Source organism: Plectropomus leopardus, chromosome 21, assembly GCF_026936395.1.
Source record: "Plectropomus leopardus strain MGB_pleo_1.0 chromosome 21, ASM2693639v1, whole genome shotgun sequence".
NCBI lineage: Eukaryota > Metazoa > Chordata > Actinopteri > Perciformes > Serranidae > Plectropomus > Plectropomus leopardus.
In genome coordinates, this window is record NC_142196.1 from 26,755,599 (window position 1) to 26,772,456 (window position 16,858).

General features: G+C 37.1%; 2 protein-coding genes across 3 annotated transcripts in view; both read left to right on the top strand.

The window, feature by feature from the left end:
* The window catches only part of LOC148186103 (LIM zinc-binding domain-containing Nebulette-like), a 41,073-nt gene extending 36,433 nt beyond the window's left edge, over positions 1–4,640 (top strand). The window contains exon 5 of the mRNA XM_088071902.1: positions 4,057–4,640. The gene's annotated coding sequence lies outside the window, so the exon portion shown is untranslated. The remainder of the gene's footprint in view (positions 1–4,056) is intronic.
* The window catches only part of LOC121939430 (uncharacterized), a 63,112-nt gene continuing 50,696 nt past the window's right edge, over positions 4,443–16,858 (top strand). Inside the window, exons 1-12 of one of the 2 annotated variants that reach the window (XM_088071891.1) lie at positions 4,443–4,716; positions 5,799–6,058; positions 8,280–8,351; positions 12,348–12,449; positions 12,736–12,846; positions 12,982–13,092; positions 13,762–13,872; positions 15,196–15,306; positions 15,395–15,508; positions 16,327–16,437; positions 16,541–16,651; positions 16,736–16,846. In XM_088071891.1, coding sequence (XP_087928017.1) covers positions 5,810–6,058; positions 8,280–8,351; positions 12,348–12,449; positions 12,736–12,846; positions 12,982–13,092; positions 13,762–13,872; positions 15,196–15,306; positions 15,395–15,508; positions 16,327–16,437; positions 16,541–16,651; positions 16,736–16,846 — 1,314 coding nt within the window. In that variant the 5' untranslated portion in view covers positions 4,443–4,716; positions 5,799–5,809. The remainder of the gene's footprint in view (positions 4,717–5,798; positions 6,059–8,279; positions 8,352–12,347; positions 12,450–12,735; positions 12,847–12,981; positions 13,093–13,761; positions 13,873–15,195; positions 15,307–15,394; positions 15,509–16,326; positions 16,438–16,540; positions 16,652–16,735; positions 16,847–16,858) is intronic. The other variant, XM_088071890.1, reaches the window with a different exon arrangement.

Here is a 16,858-nt window from a genome sequence, read left to right on the forward strand (position 1 = left end):
ACCGAGTGGCCTTTAGCGGCCCACACATTTTGTTTTATTACTCAGCTCTTTTCAGGGCTGACCTGTGCTGAGAGAGGAGGAGGCGGGAGGAAGAGGAGGGCAGGACGAGGAAGCTGTGAGGGAGGAGGAGAGAGATCGAGAGGGATTTCTGTTCGATTGAAGATGTTTAGCTTTTTAAAAGTGAGCAAATTGTCTTGGTTTCTTTACAAAACATGAGAAGAAGGCAATGAGCAGCTTAAGAAGAAATGACTCAGAAATTTGCAATAAAAAAAGCGAAAAATACAAAGAAAAATAGCTGAAAATTACCTCAAAAAGTGCTTAAAAAATTATAATAATTTGGTAACAAAATTTAAGGGAGGCAATGAACAACAAAAGAAGAAATGGCCCAAAAATTTACAAGGAATTAGTAAAAACATACAAGAAAGTTATCTGAAATGTTGAGAAAAATTAATAAAAGAACAACAAAAAAGAAAAAGTGCTTAAAAATAATTTTGTACCATAATTTAGGGTAGACAATGAGCAGCAGAAACTCAACAATAAGCAAGAAATGTGATTTGATTTGAAGAAAATTATGAATGAAAAAGAAATTTACAGAAAACAGCAACAAAGACAAAAATGCTTTAAAAATAATAATTTTGTAACAATTTTAAATATGTAATCGTGATCAATATAAATGTCTTAGCTTCTCTCCCCGCTCCCCCAGATACTTTCCTGTGCTTTTTACAAAATATTTTTCTACTGATTTCTTGTAATCTATGAAACATTTAGTCGCTCAGTATCTTTTTGTCGTGTTTTTTGAAAGGAATCAATTTCTACAGGGCTCAAAGGTTTAAATACCTGTGACAGCAGCATTAAAAAGGGATGCTGCTTTAGGAAAAGAGAAAGAGGATATTTGTGAAGTGTTCCAGTCGGAGGAAAAGTGTGTTTTCTGGTTCACATCAGGACGAGATCACAGGGATTTCTCCCAGGAAAAAAAGCTTTGTGTGTTTCTGAATTCATTAACGAGATCTGAAGGAGGGAAATAGAGAGAGAGCTCCTGGTCAGTTTTTTTTACCACCTCTGAAAACTGCGTCTCCCAGTTTAGCTCGGAGAGGAGGCAGCTTTGTCCCCCAGAGAGGCTTGTTTACTGTGATTCTGGGTGAGAGCGCGATGACTGCAGGCTGGAGCTGCAGCCAGGACTCCTCTGGCAGCTGATATTCAGGCCACTAAACCCGCCATGTGTTTAAAGACCTCATTAATTTGCTGCGCTCTCTACAAGCCGGTTTTTGTCTGTTTCTCATGTTTTATTGGTGGCATTTCTAAACAGATTTTAGCATCCTGGAAAATCAAAATGAGGTTAAATATCACTGAAGAGTTTCTACAGATGGATGAGGTGGAAAGGCCGGAGTGCAAATAAAGAGAAAACGTTAAGTAAAAGCCGCTTTTAGACCGAGAAGAACCGCAAGAGCCTCGGAACGATTGTAGTTTTTAGCGGCCGATCACACTGAGACGTGTAACTTTGTAACTGTAATAATGACTTAATTTATATAGCACCTTCAAAAACAGAGTTCACAAAGTGCTTTGACAAACATGGCAAAGCAGAAGCGAGGGGAGTTTTTTGCAGAAACATTAATACCGAGCTAAAGCTGGACAAAAGAGAGCAACAATCTGGAGAAAAAATAACAACCGCAACCCAACCCATCGTTATTATTATTATTATTATTATTATTTTTGACGAGAATTTTGTTTGGGGGGCAATTTTTTATTTTTTATTTTTTTTTGGTGGTCCATTTTCTAAGTCCCATTTTTTTTCAAGTGAGAAATAGAGTGAAATCTTTTTTTGGCAAGAAATTGTAATTTTTATTTTTATTTTTGCATCAGTTTTTTGTGGGGAAAACACTTTTTATTTATTTATTTATTTATAATTATATTTATTTTTAAAATTATTTTATCAAAAAAAAAAAAAACGTGAGAAAAAGACATTTTTTGTTGGGAAGTACTGTGACTTCATGGATGCCAACCGTCATTAAGCCCAAAGAAGAGCAACCTGTTATAAGGACCTTTTTTGCTCATTTTTTTAGAGTAGGTTCTCATTCAAAATTTGTCAAATGTCGCCACTTTTACAGTGCTTTCATAATCTAAGAGAATATTCATTTTTTCTCATAAATGTGTGCTTTTTATTGTAATCTCAGAGAACATTTCTTGTTAATTTTTTACTTTAATCTGGAAAATTCTGTATTTTTCCTCAGAATAATACCACAATCATGAGCTCCATCCTTGTTTTTTTTCCCTACAAGGCCCCTCATACACCATCATATTTATTAGTCACAATTGCTAAAAAAAACAAACATATATTTTAATAAAATATTTAGGGAGCCTCTTATCAAAATGTTAAATTATTACATTAGCTGTGTGAACAAAATTGAAATCTAAATGATGACATCTGCCTTGAAGCATCAAGTTTATTGTTACTGTTGAAAAATCATCCCATTATTAATTTTATCTCTGTATTTATCTGTGTTTACCCGTGAATAAGCGTAACCACATTATGCAGACGATGCCGTGTTGCTGGTGATGAGGTGATGAGTGTTTTGCGGTTGCGTGGAGCTGTGATTTATTTGTGTCGCAGCAGATGGCGTTTTGGCCGAGAGACAGTCGGATCTGCTCCGTCTTTATCAGGTCGGTGTCCTGTTTACCTCAGCTGCCATCTGACGCTCTGATCGCTCTGCCAGGCTACCTGCTGCCTCTCACATCGCCACAGTGAATCATCTTCACGGCCATTAAAGTGATCAATCACACTGAACATAAAGAAGTACTCGCTTTCTCTCATCTTTTTATGTTCGTCCTCTTTACGCTTCGTCCCGTAAACTCTCCTTCTGTCTCCTCAGTGTGTTGCTTTAGATCTCAGGAAAATGCCCAGGTGAAATGACAGGAGGCCCGTTGTCCTTACGTGCTGTGGTATTTGCAGCGTTTTCTTAACCCTCTAAAACCTGGAGCAACATCAGTCTGCTCATGCTGCACTCACACTCCTTTCACAAGTATTTAAACCTTTGAAACTCGAGCAAATTTGTGCGATTTCTTTCAGAAACATGGGAAAAAAGGCAGTGAGCAGCTTGGTAAGGTTCCATAGATGGCAAGAAATTAGTAGATTTCAAAAAATCTTTTTTTAAAAGCTGTGGGAAAAATGTCTGAGAGCTGAGAGCATAATTAAATTTCTTTTCATTTATTGTATTTCTAAGGACAATACACATTAATCAGCATTTCTGTAAATGTGTCAGTGTTAGCCATCAGAGTTATTTCCAACTGAAGTACAAGATGTGTTGAAACCTGCAAATATTTCAAATTACGTTACAGAAATATGATTTGAGCACTTTTTTCAAGGCTTGTTTGTTTGTTTGTGCTTTCTTTTTCTTTCTTTCTTTCTTTTTAAATCATTTTATTTTTCAATAATTTCTTGCAAATGTTTGAGTTATTTTTTCTTTTGTTGCTCATTGCCTTATTCCCGTGCCTTTAAGAGAATTCAGATCAGTTAGCCGATGTTTTAAAGGGTTTATGTCTTTCGTTATTTGCTGCCCCTTTAAAGTGGGAGATTCAAATTATCAGTCAGAGACCGCTTCAAGTGGAGCAGTCGACTGGGGACGTTTTGGTTCCCAGATTTTGCTGCAGAGTGAGCGCTCTTGACTTTCATGCGGCTTTTTGGAGCTGCGGACATGCAGGCAGCAGCACAGAGGAGAGACCGTCTGCTTGAAACTGAATTTTCAGCTCACTGCAACTTTATACGATATAGTATTTGCTTTTTTTTCCTTTCTTTTTTTAATATCTGGTGTCTTCAACACAGTGAGCTTGTTTGTTGAACATCCTGCAGAGCCTGTTCAACTTTAAACTTTGTATGAAAATCAAAAAAGTCAAATATACGTATTGAATATCTGTTTCGATTTGATTGGCATAATTCAGAGTCAGGTACGGCCCCTGGTTGTGTTTTGCTATTTACAACACACTCTCTAAAGTCTGCGCAAATGTTTTCGAATTGATGATGCTAATTTGTTTGTGTTTTGTTTATTTGTGTGTTTTATCAAGTTGCAGCGAGTTTCGGCCACCGTACCAAAGTGAACGTTGCGGTATTGCAGCAACGAAAAGGCAGAAAAATAGAGAAAAGTAAGATGTAGAAACAAAGAGAAAAGATTAAAAGTAAAAATAGAAACTATACAAGAACATTCCTTCCAGCTTACCAGTTTTCTGAACTCACCTTCAACCTCACACACACACACACACACACACACACACACACACACACACACACACACACACACACACACACACACACACACACACACACACACACACACTCTGTACCCAGCACTGGCACCGTGGTTGAGATGAAGGGCACGGCGGCGATAAGGTCTTGAGTAGAGGGCTAAATGTGGAAGTCAAAGGTGATAAGAAGTACCCAACGAAGCGACACTCAGAAGACGGCCAGCCGTCACATGAGACGGTCGGGACCAGACGAGACAGTTTGAGGAAAAAACAAGAAGCTGAAAAGAGACACGGAGAAGTGGTGAAAAAGTGTCCGAAAAAGACAGAGTGACCTCGAAGTGCATGAGAAGATACCGAGGAAACAAAGAGTACGACGATATTCGGAGGCGGCGTGTCGGGTAGAGAGGTCAAAGGCTAAACGGCTGACCCAACCACGGCGAACGCCAAACGGAAGATTTACCGTGAGACCGTTAATCGGACAAGGTGAGTGCAACATCACTGAGGACTGTGAGGAGGACGCTAAACAAAATGTTCAGAGGGAGATTCAGGAGACGGTTGATGAAAGCTGAAAAGTGTGAAGATGCTCCGACGTGCAGAAAAGGTTACTGACAGACAAACTTAAAGAATATGAAGAAGGCCGAGACACGGAGGAGTTAACACGGTGACTTTGATGGAGCTGAAAAGGTGACCTTGACGAGCAGCAGAGTTGGCCAGTGTCTGCTGATTCAGATATGAGTGGTGCTCTCCAGCTTACAGCCACTTTTAGTCTCTTTATTTCGACGTTTCTCTGTAGTTTTGCTCCATTTTCTCCACCTGGTTGTAATTTTTGCGTGTAAGAAATACGAATGTTTTTTCCCGTGCAGATAAAACTGTCTGCAGAGCTCCGCCGGCTTGATCTACTGTATATAACCTTTAAATTACCTCCAAACTCATTTATATTTTTATAGACTTTTCTGCAACAGCCTCTTTTAACGATCCGGGCCTCGCTCTGTTTTTATCACCTCTGCTGTTGAGTTTGTGCTTTTTTTGTATTGTTTACATTCATGACGTTGTCTGTTTTTTGCTGTTCATTACAGAAAGTTACAATAGTACGATTGAGGAAAAATATATTTTAAAAGTAAATAAATTAATATGTAAAGTAATTAAATATCTAACTTGGATAATTAAAATAAAATATATTTTTTTATATTTATATATAAATATAAATATGTAGATATTAGGGATGATAATAATTAATCAATTGATTGTTCATAAAGAGTTTACTCACACATCAGAAATTCAGTTGATTGATCGGCAGACTGCAGTGCACGTGATCTGTTGCTGAGAGCTTTGATTGAGGAAAAATAGTATTTGTTTGAAATAAGCAGCTTTTTATGTTTTTGTTTTTTCCAATAACGAATCATTTAATCAAAACTACATACAAATAAATCATTAAATTTAAAAAAACAATATATAAATAAAAAATCATACACACACGTATATATGAGAACAGGAGTTTGTGCTTTTTATATAGATTTGAAAAACAGTAACAATGTGAGTAAAGTGAAACTAAACTTTCTCCTCAGAGGCGACTGACATGGAGGAAGAGGAGGCCTCTGCTGCTCCGCTGTTTGCGGCGGAGACGAAGGAGGTCGAGAAAGAGGAGTCTGTGCAGGAGACGATGGTGACGACCGTGACCACGACAACGAAAAGGACGGACGCGGAGGCGGAGGAAACTGACGTAATAACGGAGGAGGAGGAGGAGGAGGCAGTGACGGAGGAAGAAGAGAATGGAGAGAAAGCTGAAGGTCAAGCAAAGAAGCTGTTGGAAACTTGGGAATCAGAGGTGAGAACTTCTCAAACTCAACAGAAACAAACCCAAAATCAAACAGTCGGTGATAAAATATGTTTGAGACATGCAAATATGATGTATTCATGGTTTGCAGGAACGAATAAAGCCACTAACTGTAATTGGCGACGGGACAATTACATCACTCTTCTATAATTCAGCCTTTAAACTCCTGAAAGACAACACTTACAGTATTACACTGTCCAAAATCGAAGACGATATCTCATCTCACCATAATGATATCGATATTTTTTATATAGATTAGACATGTCAGCTCACTGCCCGCTTTTAAATCATCGCTTAAAACATATTTTTTACAGGAAAACTTTTTATTTTAATGACTCATTTATGGAATTTTTGTGTTTTTTATTAAACTTTTGTCTTAGCTCCTACATTGTTTTATTGGGTTTATTTGTATGTTTCTTTTTTATATTCTTGTGCACTTTGTGAAGCACTTCGTAACTCAGTTCAGATAAGTGCTGTACAAATAAAGTTTATTATTGTTATATAGATAATACCCATTTTTTGTCACAATTTCAACTGAAACAAATCTGATTTTATATCATTTCAGTAGCTGATCTTTACGTGATGGAAAGAAACAAACAAGTTGTGGACCTTTGCACCTTTTTTTCATAAATTTTGTGTTCTTTATATTATATTTCTCCGTTTTATTTTTGTATTGGTTCTATATTTTTATTTAATGACTTACTCTATTTAAATTTGCTTTTTTTTTTTTTTTTTTAAGTTTTTTTTTGGAAATGTTGGCATACGAAAAAATGACAGTGGATGTGTACTTAAACTAACATGAACCCCTAATTTTTTTTTAAACAACTCAGCCACCTAAAACATGCAGGACACTCGCCTGGTAAAGCAAAAAGAAAGCGTTTACACGAGAACCTAAAAAAATAATAATAATACACAAATAAAATAAAATAATCACAGGATCGTAAAAATAGTCATAAATAGGTGGAGGTATTTTATTCTTCCTTTTTGTTAATTGTTTAGCACCAAAACACCAATAAAACCCAGATTCTGATTCATAAGAGCTCAAAGTTGCCGGCAGTTGGACGCGGCGGTCTCGTAATTGTGTAATTCTTTCTGTGTGATAATTTAAAAACGTCACAGTGCACGCAGCGCTCCCAAACTGTAGCTAAATCCTGTGTGCTGCTGCACGTCTTTGAGGTTTGAGCCGTTCTTTGATGAGGTCTGCTGAGAGGCAGATTTAGAGACCCGCTCTCGCCGCTCTGACTGCGAGTCTTTGTATCGACCTTGGCGTGGGGCATCGCCTGGCACCGCAGGTTTTCGTACGGGCTCAGAGAGGATTAGTCAAACCACAAATGAAAATGTGCCATTATTATTAGCCTTTGATAGCAGGATTTTAGGACTGAAGCCTGTTGAAAGAGGCGAGGGATTGACGGCGTGAATTAGGAAAGTTTCCTCTGGTTGACTCACAGGTTGCTGCGTCTCAGTGTTTTTCGTGAGGTCGGAGGGTAAATCAGCTTGATGGTTTTGTCCTTTAACCCTTTACACTAATTGGCTTGATTTCTGTTAAAAACATGGAAGAAAGCGAAGCAAGCAAGCAAAGAAGAAATGACAGAAATTAGCAAAAAGAAAATTTAAAAAAAAATAGAAATGCTGAAAAATGTATTTAAAAAAACATTTTTTATATTTTGTTATTTTTTCTGTAGCATAACTTTAAATATACAATTATTACTATATAAATACATTTTGGGGGATTTTTTTCACATATTTTTGGATAATTCTGTAAATTTTGAAAATACTACTATTTTATATAATACTATAATACTATTTTTTAAAAATTCCCCCAAAATGTATATTGTGTCATGATTTTTTTCTGTGACATATCTTTAAATACAAAATTATGACAATATAAAAATAGTTTTTGGGTTTTTTAATTTTTTGGGGGGTGAAAATTAGTAAGAAAATTAGCTTACCTGAAATTTGTTATTAAACGAAATAAAAGACTGTTAACAAAATGAAAAATAAACAAATTGACCTGGAAAAAGAAAAAAAATGGTGCCAGATTTCTTCCTTTCCTTTGGCAAATGATGGTAATGTTTCATGTGAAATAATAATATTGAAATAATGTAAATAATGATAATTTATTTATGTAAATAAAATAACAGCAGTGTTTTGTCTGAATAACGTCAGTGTGGTTGTCGGCCTCAGAAGTCTGATGCACGTTTGTTTTTTTCAGGCGTCCTCTGACGCGCGGCCTCCTCTGCCGGACCCCGCCTTCAACCGGAGGTGCAGCCTGATCGTCAGCGACGTAAGTGCCTTTAACACAGTCAGCGTGTTATTTTCGGGCTCCGTCACACCTGCAGGGAAAACACAAAGAGCTCATTAAGGAAAAATAAAGTCAGGAGTGATATCAGTCACGTGCTTTTGTAGGTTGAGGAGATAAAAACTCTGAAATTCAAGAACGTGCTACAACATTAAGACTTTTATTTGTGAGTAAAACAACTTTAAAATCACGTTAAAAAGAGACAAAGAGCCAGTGCAGAGCAGCTAAAACCAGAGTGACAAATTAAAATCAGTTTTTATTTTATATTTAGTCATCTAAGGTCACTTTTCATATAGAACAGGTCCAGACCATGTTTATATATATATTTTTTTATTTTTTAGTGAATTAACTGAATATGCTCATTAAAACGCAGTTTTAATATTAACAAAATTGGATTTTTATAAGCATATTTAATTCATTTAATACAACTAAAAATGCATCTTTTTTTAATATACTCGTGTTATTTATTTCATTTATGTCTCAGTCTCTGCTGTGTGTGTGTGTGTAGCATTTAAACCTCTGAATCCTAAGAAAATTGTTTTTTTCTTTAAAAATAAAAAGAATCTCCTACAAACTGAAAAAAAGTCATAATGAAATGATCTGAATATTAGCCAGGAGTTATTAATAAATAAAATCAAAAAAAGGGGGAAAAATGTCCAAAAAACTGAATTTATATAAATATTTATAATGACAATTTTCGCCGGGGATTAATACATTATTTCTGATTCTAATAAAATAATAAATAAAATATATAAATAAAATAATAATAATTATATATTTAAAAACATGTCACAGAATTTTTACTTATTTTATTATCATTATTTTTTTTTTTAGAAATTTCAAGGTCATTTACTTGTTTGTATGGTTTTGTTTTGTTTGGTTTTTTTTTTTTTTTAAACTTTTTTGCTTATTTTCAGGTCATTTTCATGTTACTTTTTACAAATTTCTTGGAAATTTTTGGGCCATTTTTTATTAAGTTAATTGTTTCACTCAATTTTTTAAAAGTTTACTGCAAAATGAACTCAGCAGGACACAAACACGTCTGTTTGAACTCAGAATAATTCCCCTGCACTGGCAGCGCGACGCACACATCGCCGCACGTGGTCAAAAGTCGACGCAGCATTCATCAGAGCGATCTTGGCCCAAATGTTTCAGCGTGTAATATCTGCTGCAGCTTCTGCTCGACTTTTCATCTCGTGAATAAAAACATCTCTGGGCGTGAACTCCTCGACGCGTCATCCTCGTCCTTCAGAGATGAACCGAGCGCAGGGTTGCTATTGGTAACCGTCGCTCCAAAGATGCGACGGGCGGCCTTTATTCGACCCAGAGGGGGAGCGCGTACTCGGAGGAGAGCGGAGCGGCGGCGGGTTGAAGTGTGTGTATCCGGCAGAGTCGGTGAATGAGGGTGAATGCGGTTGTAGGATGTGGGAGGGCGAGATATTGATTCCCCGGTGAGTCAAACTTGGCAGCTCGGCTGTTTGCAGCAGCAGAATGACTCATCAGCTACAGCGAGAGCGAGTCAGCCCACTTTACAAAACCATCCTCCTCTTCCTCCGCTGCCTCTCTCTCTCTCCGTCGAACATCTTTATGCATCATCGCAGACACTTTTCACAAGTTTGACCCTCACAGACCCCCAGACTTTACTCATTCACCGATATCAACAAGTCTCTTCTTCAGGTGCTTCGTGCTTCTGCAGAAAACTAAACAAGTTGTTTTATTAACAGGGTTCCCACAGTCATGGAAAACCTGGAAAAGTCATGGATTTTAAAAAAAAATTATTGAAATGTGTTGTGTTTAGTAAATTAAATTACATTAATGTTACATAACTGAATTTAAAAAACATTGCCAAGATTTATCACTGAAAACATGTATTTTGAAAGATGTGCTTTCATTTCAAAAAAACTTTAAATTAAAGATTTTTCTTCCTTAAGAAAACAGAAAGTTTTTTTTCATTTTGAATTTTATTAAATTATTGGAAGGCATGCTTTCTTTAAAAGTCCACAAAAATGAAACCGTTTATCACAGTCAGAAACTGTAAAAAAAATAAAATTATTTATTAAAAAAAAAATAGAAAATCACTTTAAATGCTAAAATTATTTTTGTGATATAAATTATGTAATAGTATACACCTGTGGAGTTGCAGAAAACAGAATAAGCCATTATTCTGCACAGACTGTGTGTAAGAGTGCTGTTTTGTGAGCGTCTGCTCCCAGCTAAGAACAAATCCAAAATATGAAAAAAAAAATGTTGGCGAATGTCAGAAACTTTGTGAAAAGTGGGCTGTAAGAAAAACACATTTCTTTTTAAGAAAGGTCGGTGAATGAGTCCCACTCTCATGTGGTGGGATGAAACATCTCATCTGCACTCACAATCCTCAGAGCCAGTTTGGAGATGTTGCCGTTACCATGGAAACGCACGGCGCTTCATAATTTAAGCTAAACCTAAAACTGAGAGAGAAGAGAGGACGCTACAATAAACAACGGAGGACATTTAGAAATACGTCCAGTCCGCCGCCGGTCCGGCGTTTGGTCCCATCGCTTTGTCCCCGCAGCGGTTGTCTCTCACAGATTGGGGCGGACAGCTTGTCATCTGCGGATTAATTCCCTTTTTTCTCTCCTGAGTCTCTCCAGAAAATCTGCCGGTCTGTTGCTCGAGCGAACGTCCAATCAGACGCAGCCAAACACCAAACTGCGGCACATAAATAAAAAATAAATAAATAAATAAATAAATAAATAAAGTCCATCAGCGTGGCGGTCTGTCCTGACGAGTACGGGACTTTGACAGACGCCACAAATTCAAATATTTTAAATACTTTTCTTTTTGAATCTATTTTCTAAAAGTTCACATTAATTTTAAAGAAGTTAATATTGAACTCCTTTATCACTGTGAGCAGACGGATATGATTTCTTGCAAAAAAAAATTGGGGAGAAGGCAGTGAGCAACTTGATAAAACGTGGGCCAAAAATTTGCAAGAAATTTGTTAAAAAGAAAAAAAACATTGTGAAAATGACCTAGAAAAAGTGCTGAAAAAATGTGTTTATTTTAAAAAAAAAAAGTTTTTATATTTTGTTTTTTCTTTAGCATAACTTGAAATATAAAATTATTATTATATAAATACAGTTTTTAAAAAATAATCAATATTTCTTTTAAACTATATTTGTTAATTTAAAATTAAGAAAAGGTTAAAAAAAACATGGAAATTTCCTGCAAATAATGGAAAAATAAAGGTAAACAAAAACAAACAAGAAAATACCCCCATAAAGTGCTGAAAATTGGATATATTATATATATATATATATATATATATATATATATATATATATATATATTTATATATGTGTGTATTCTTTCCTCTGACATTAATTCAAAATGAAATTATAATAATTCTGAGTATAGTTTTCTGGACATTTTTACTAGTTTTCTTTTTTAAGAATATTTGCAGGCCTTTTCCTGTCTCCTTTTAGAGGAAAACTCTATAATTGGTTTGTTTGTTTTGTTTGAACACTTGTTTTACATCATTAATTATTTAAATTATGACCCTCATCGATATATAAAGACAGCGAAGAATTTGAGTGCTGCTCCTGCACGTGATTATTGTTATCAGTGTAAGTTATTTCATCTATTTATTGCATTTGATGTAAACAAATCATCGTTTTACATATATTTTCATGTAAAAGGACACACTTATATTAATTTTACATGCAGTTTTAAGTACATTCTGGCTTATTTTTGACGTTTTTTAATAGTTTCTCAGTGTGAATGTTCTGATATTTGTACATGTTCAGCAGCAGATTTAAAAACATTTTTTTCTTTATTCATGCTGCGTACAGCTCAGCTCCTCTGAGAGACTAAAACTCTGCAAAACAACTAACGCAACATTTCTCCTGGGGATGGAGCACAGTGCAGCAAGAGTTCAGCTCGTATGCAATACAAAGTCACACACACACACACACACACACTCATGTCTCGTCCTCCCTGCAGGTAAAGTATAAGGAGGACTTTGAGAAGATGAGGGGTCAGAGTTTGTTTGTTCCCGGAGCCGAACTCATCCACGCCAAAAACATCAGCGCTGTCATATCTGAGGTACACACACACACACACACACACACACACACACACACACACACACACACACACACACACACACACACACACACACAGGTGTTCCTTGTGAGGACCCTAATCGGCATAAACATTAACCTTAAAACCAAATCTTAACCTTCAAACAGCCTTTTGATGCAGCGAGGAGCAGAACAGATATCCTGACTGCCGAGGAAAAAAAACATCTCCAGGTGTTGATATTTGTCCTCACAAAGATAGAGAGCGCTCACACGCCCATATTGATCCGCTCTGATTATTTTTGTTTCAGTCAAAGTACAAAGAGGAGGGGAAGAAGGAGGCGTCGATGTCTCTGTACTCCGTCCTGCCGGAGACTCCTGAAACTCAGCGAGCCAGAGAGGCGTCAGAGCTGCAGAGCGAAGTACAGTCACACCTCAGCATGATATAATACTCAAGTATCGCACAGCCCTGTTATAACGCGCGCTCATGTGGTCGCAGCTCTGACCGTGTTCTTTGTTTGTTTGTTTGTTTGTTTGTTTGTTTGTTTGTGTTTCAGGTTAAATACAAAGGAAATGTGAAAACGGAGATTTCCTCGTCTCTTTATTCTCTGCTGCCGGAAACCACCGAGACTCAGTTTGTCAAAGAGCTGACGGAGATACTGAGCGAGGTCAGAACGAAAGGATGGATGGATGGATGGATGGATGCATGGATGGATGGATGGATGCATGGATGGATGGATATATGGATCATAAATGGTGAAGTTTACCTGTGTAAAAAAGAAACAAAATGACAGCAAAAGGCTGCATAAACACTCAAAGTGCAGCAATAAATGACACATATTTACAGTAAAATAGAGTCCCCACGGTCATGAAAAACCTGGAAAAGTCATTGAGTTATACAGTTGACATTTTCCAGGTTTGAAAAAGTCATGGAATTAATCAAAATTCATGAAAGTTCATGTAAATCTTGTGTGTATATTGAAACTGTGATTTAAAAAAAAATGTATATATATATTATTGGTAATTTTCTTTGTTTTGCTTTGTTTTTTTTTCACTTTTTTTCACCAATTTTCAGGTACTTTCTTGTGTATTTTTTTAAATTTAATTTTCATTTTTTTTAACTAATTTTCAGGTATTTTTTTGTACTTTTTCCTTTTTTTATCACACATTTCTTACATCAGTTACTCTTTTGTTGCTCATTGTCCTTTTCCCATGTTTTAAATGGAATTTTTTCTCAGGTTTCAAAGGGTTAAAGCAAACAGCTCCGCTGTCCTCAGATCTTATTCAGCTGTTTTTTCCCCTGAAAGTGTCGACCTAAAACGCTCTCCGCTCCTCAGAACAAGTACAAGGAGGAGGGCAGGAAGGAGATGAGCAGCAGTTTGTACTCTCAGCTTCCCGAAACCGCCGAGATGCAGCTGGCCAAGACCGTCCACGAGTTTCAGAGCGAGGTATTCAAACGTGACGCTGATGCCAGTGACGCGGCAGCAGCAGCAGCTGCGTTTCAACATATTTCATCAGTGAGCTCCAGTCTGGGCATCAGCGCTCTCACTGTTTATTTAATGCAGCAGCTGCAGGTTTGATTCAGCTGGACGTTCGGCTACGAGGCGTCTCAGCGCAAATGAATTAAACAAAGCAAACACGGAAATTTTTATTTCAAGTTTAGATATCAGGAGAAATCAAGAGTGCAACACTAATCACCAACAGTGCTGTGAAGCCATATTTCAGTGTCAGCACCTGCACCTTGTCACTCAAGGTGTTTTTATTCACTATTATTAGAGGCCAGGCAGCAAAGTTTGCTGTCCTTCTGATTTTCCTCAATTATATTATTATTATTTTGAGGAAATGCAACTTCCAGTGCATAAAAATAAACCAATCTTTTCACGTGTACGTCCAGTCCCATGCCAAACTTCCTCAGCTGCAAATACAAGCAAATAGTACCGACGGTTAGACGATCTTCTAAATTTCAAAAGTTTTCAAATTCATAAGAAATCATTGTACAGATTTGCAACTTAAACCAAAATGTTGGCCCAACTGTGGAGAAACTTTTGTCAACTTCACTATGGTACAAATTATGAAGTCCATAACTGTAAACTGATTAAACTGATCTCCTGTATTTTTTGCTCAGTTGACGCTGAGTCAGCTGAGTCTTCAGACTGTCTACACATATTTTTGATTTATCACAAATTTAGCCTAAAGTGCATTAAAGGTTTGACTGTAAACGGTAAACATATACTTGCAAATTCTTGCTAAATAAATCTTGAAGGTTCATGAAAAAAATACAAAGTTTTGCTGTCATGGTAGGTTAAGTGTGTAAAATTTCAGAAATTTATCTCAAAAGCTGAATTTGGACGGCATTTTGAATTCTGGCCTCATGTAAACTGTTAAAGTCTGTGGGGAAAATGGCATCTTTAAACATCAGTTTTTCCACTTACGGATCAAATTAATCTTTGTAAAAATAAAGCGTCAACATCTCTCTGCTGTCTAGATAAAGTCTGTAAATTCTCAGAGTTTAGTCTTGAGTGAATTTTTGGCAGCGGTTTGCAATCTGCCTTCTCCGTGCACAGACAGCTGATATCCTGCCCCCTGGTGGTCGACTCAGTCACCACTATAATTTCAGTTGTGTCAAGTCTTAAAAGCCTTCTGTGAAGTAAAAGTACTTACACCACACTGTGAAAATACTCCACTACAAGCAGCACAGGAAGCTAAAAACAGTTAAAAACGTCTGTATCTGAGCTGAAGGGGAGAAACTGATCTGATCTCGTTTGCTTCAGAAAAAGTACAAAGAGGACGGGAAGAGAAAAGCCTCCATCTCTCTCTACTCTCAACTCCCCGAAACGCCAGAAATACAACACGCTCTGGAGGTGTCCCAGCTGCAGAGTGAGGTACACATGCATGCAATTAAGTAGCCAAAGGGTTTATGGGAAACGCAGTCTTCACGGGGACCCGTCTATGTTTCTGTTTGTCTTTCAGGTGAATTATCGTCCCAAGATGCTGGTTAAAGGAGCTCCCTCCTCGCTCTACTCTCAGCTCTCCGAAACCACAGAGATCCAGTTTGCCAGAGAGATGACAGAGATGCAGAGCGAGGTACCGCACAGCAAACTGACTGTGTTAGCAGCAGAAAAGTCGAATTTAGTCTGTGTTTAAAGGTTATTTCATCATATTTACATGGAGAGTTCATCTGTTTCGATTTAACAACGCCCCAAATAATGACGGTATTCAGAGCCCAAAGTGATGCATTATATCAGCTTTTGCTTGAAATACTTAAAAAATCCAAACTTATTCAGTGTATCATGGGATTAAAGTTTATACAGAAGCTGTAAACTTGCACTGATAGACTCAGCTGCCCTCCAGACTTAAATTAAAATCTGCTTTTTCTACCTCTGACATTGACGTGCACTCAAACAAACATCATGTTGGGCAAAATGCCCACTCAGATGGACATTTTTTTCTTTTTTTTTGAGTAATTGAGTGATTTAACAACATTTTTTGTAAATTTAACAATTAGATATAAAGTAAAAAAAAAAATAAGACTAATTTTCTTGCATTTTTTTAAGACAAGCAGCTTCCTAGATTTTTTAAAAATTGAAATCAATTTGTTAGATTTTTACAGTGCAGACGAGTTTTTGTCTCACGTTTTTTGCTGCAAAAACCCTCATAGCAGAATAAATATTAAGAAATACAGACGTATGAGAACAAAAACAATGCAGCAGCTTGTGTCACTGACTGGACTCTTGAAAATGACAAAGATAATTACTCAAAGACAAAACAAGACAAAAAGACCGTCTATAAAAACTCTGACAGCGTTTATCGCTTCACTAAAAACCCATTTATTTAAGCACTGCAGTACATAATATTCGGCATTTTCGATGTAACCTGCTGACAGATTTTCTGTCGTTTTACAGAGTAAGTACAAGGAGGGCGGCAGGAGGAGCCTCTCGCAGAGTTTCTACTCTCAGCTCCCCGAAACCGCCGAGACTCAGTTTGCTAAAAGTGTTGCTGAGCTGCAGAGCGAGGTGAGACGCCGTCACTTTAACGCAGTCAGCGTGCAAACAAACGTTACTTAAAATGATTATAAAAACATGTAACAGCTGTTTTTTTAAATGTTTTTATTTTCAGATGCGGTACAAGGAGGCGGGTAAGAAGGGCGTGAACTCGTGTTTGTACTCTCTTCTCCCGGAGACTTTGGAGACGGCTCACGCCAGGGAAGTGTCTGAGCTACTCAGCGAGGTACTGTTACCGTAGCAACACCACGGACACCCGAAAAAACAGGATAATTCTCTCACAGTTTGGTTTATCGAATGTTGATTGCAGGTGAAGTACAAAGAGGACGGTAAGAAGGAGATGAGCATGAATCTGTTCTCTCTGCTGCCCGAAACCATCCACACGCAACACGCCAAGGAGGTGTCGAACCTGCAGAGCGAGGTACTCTCACCG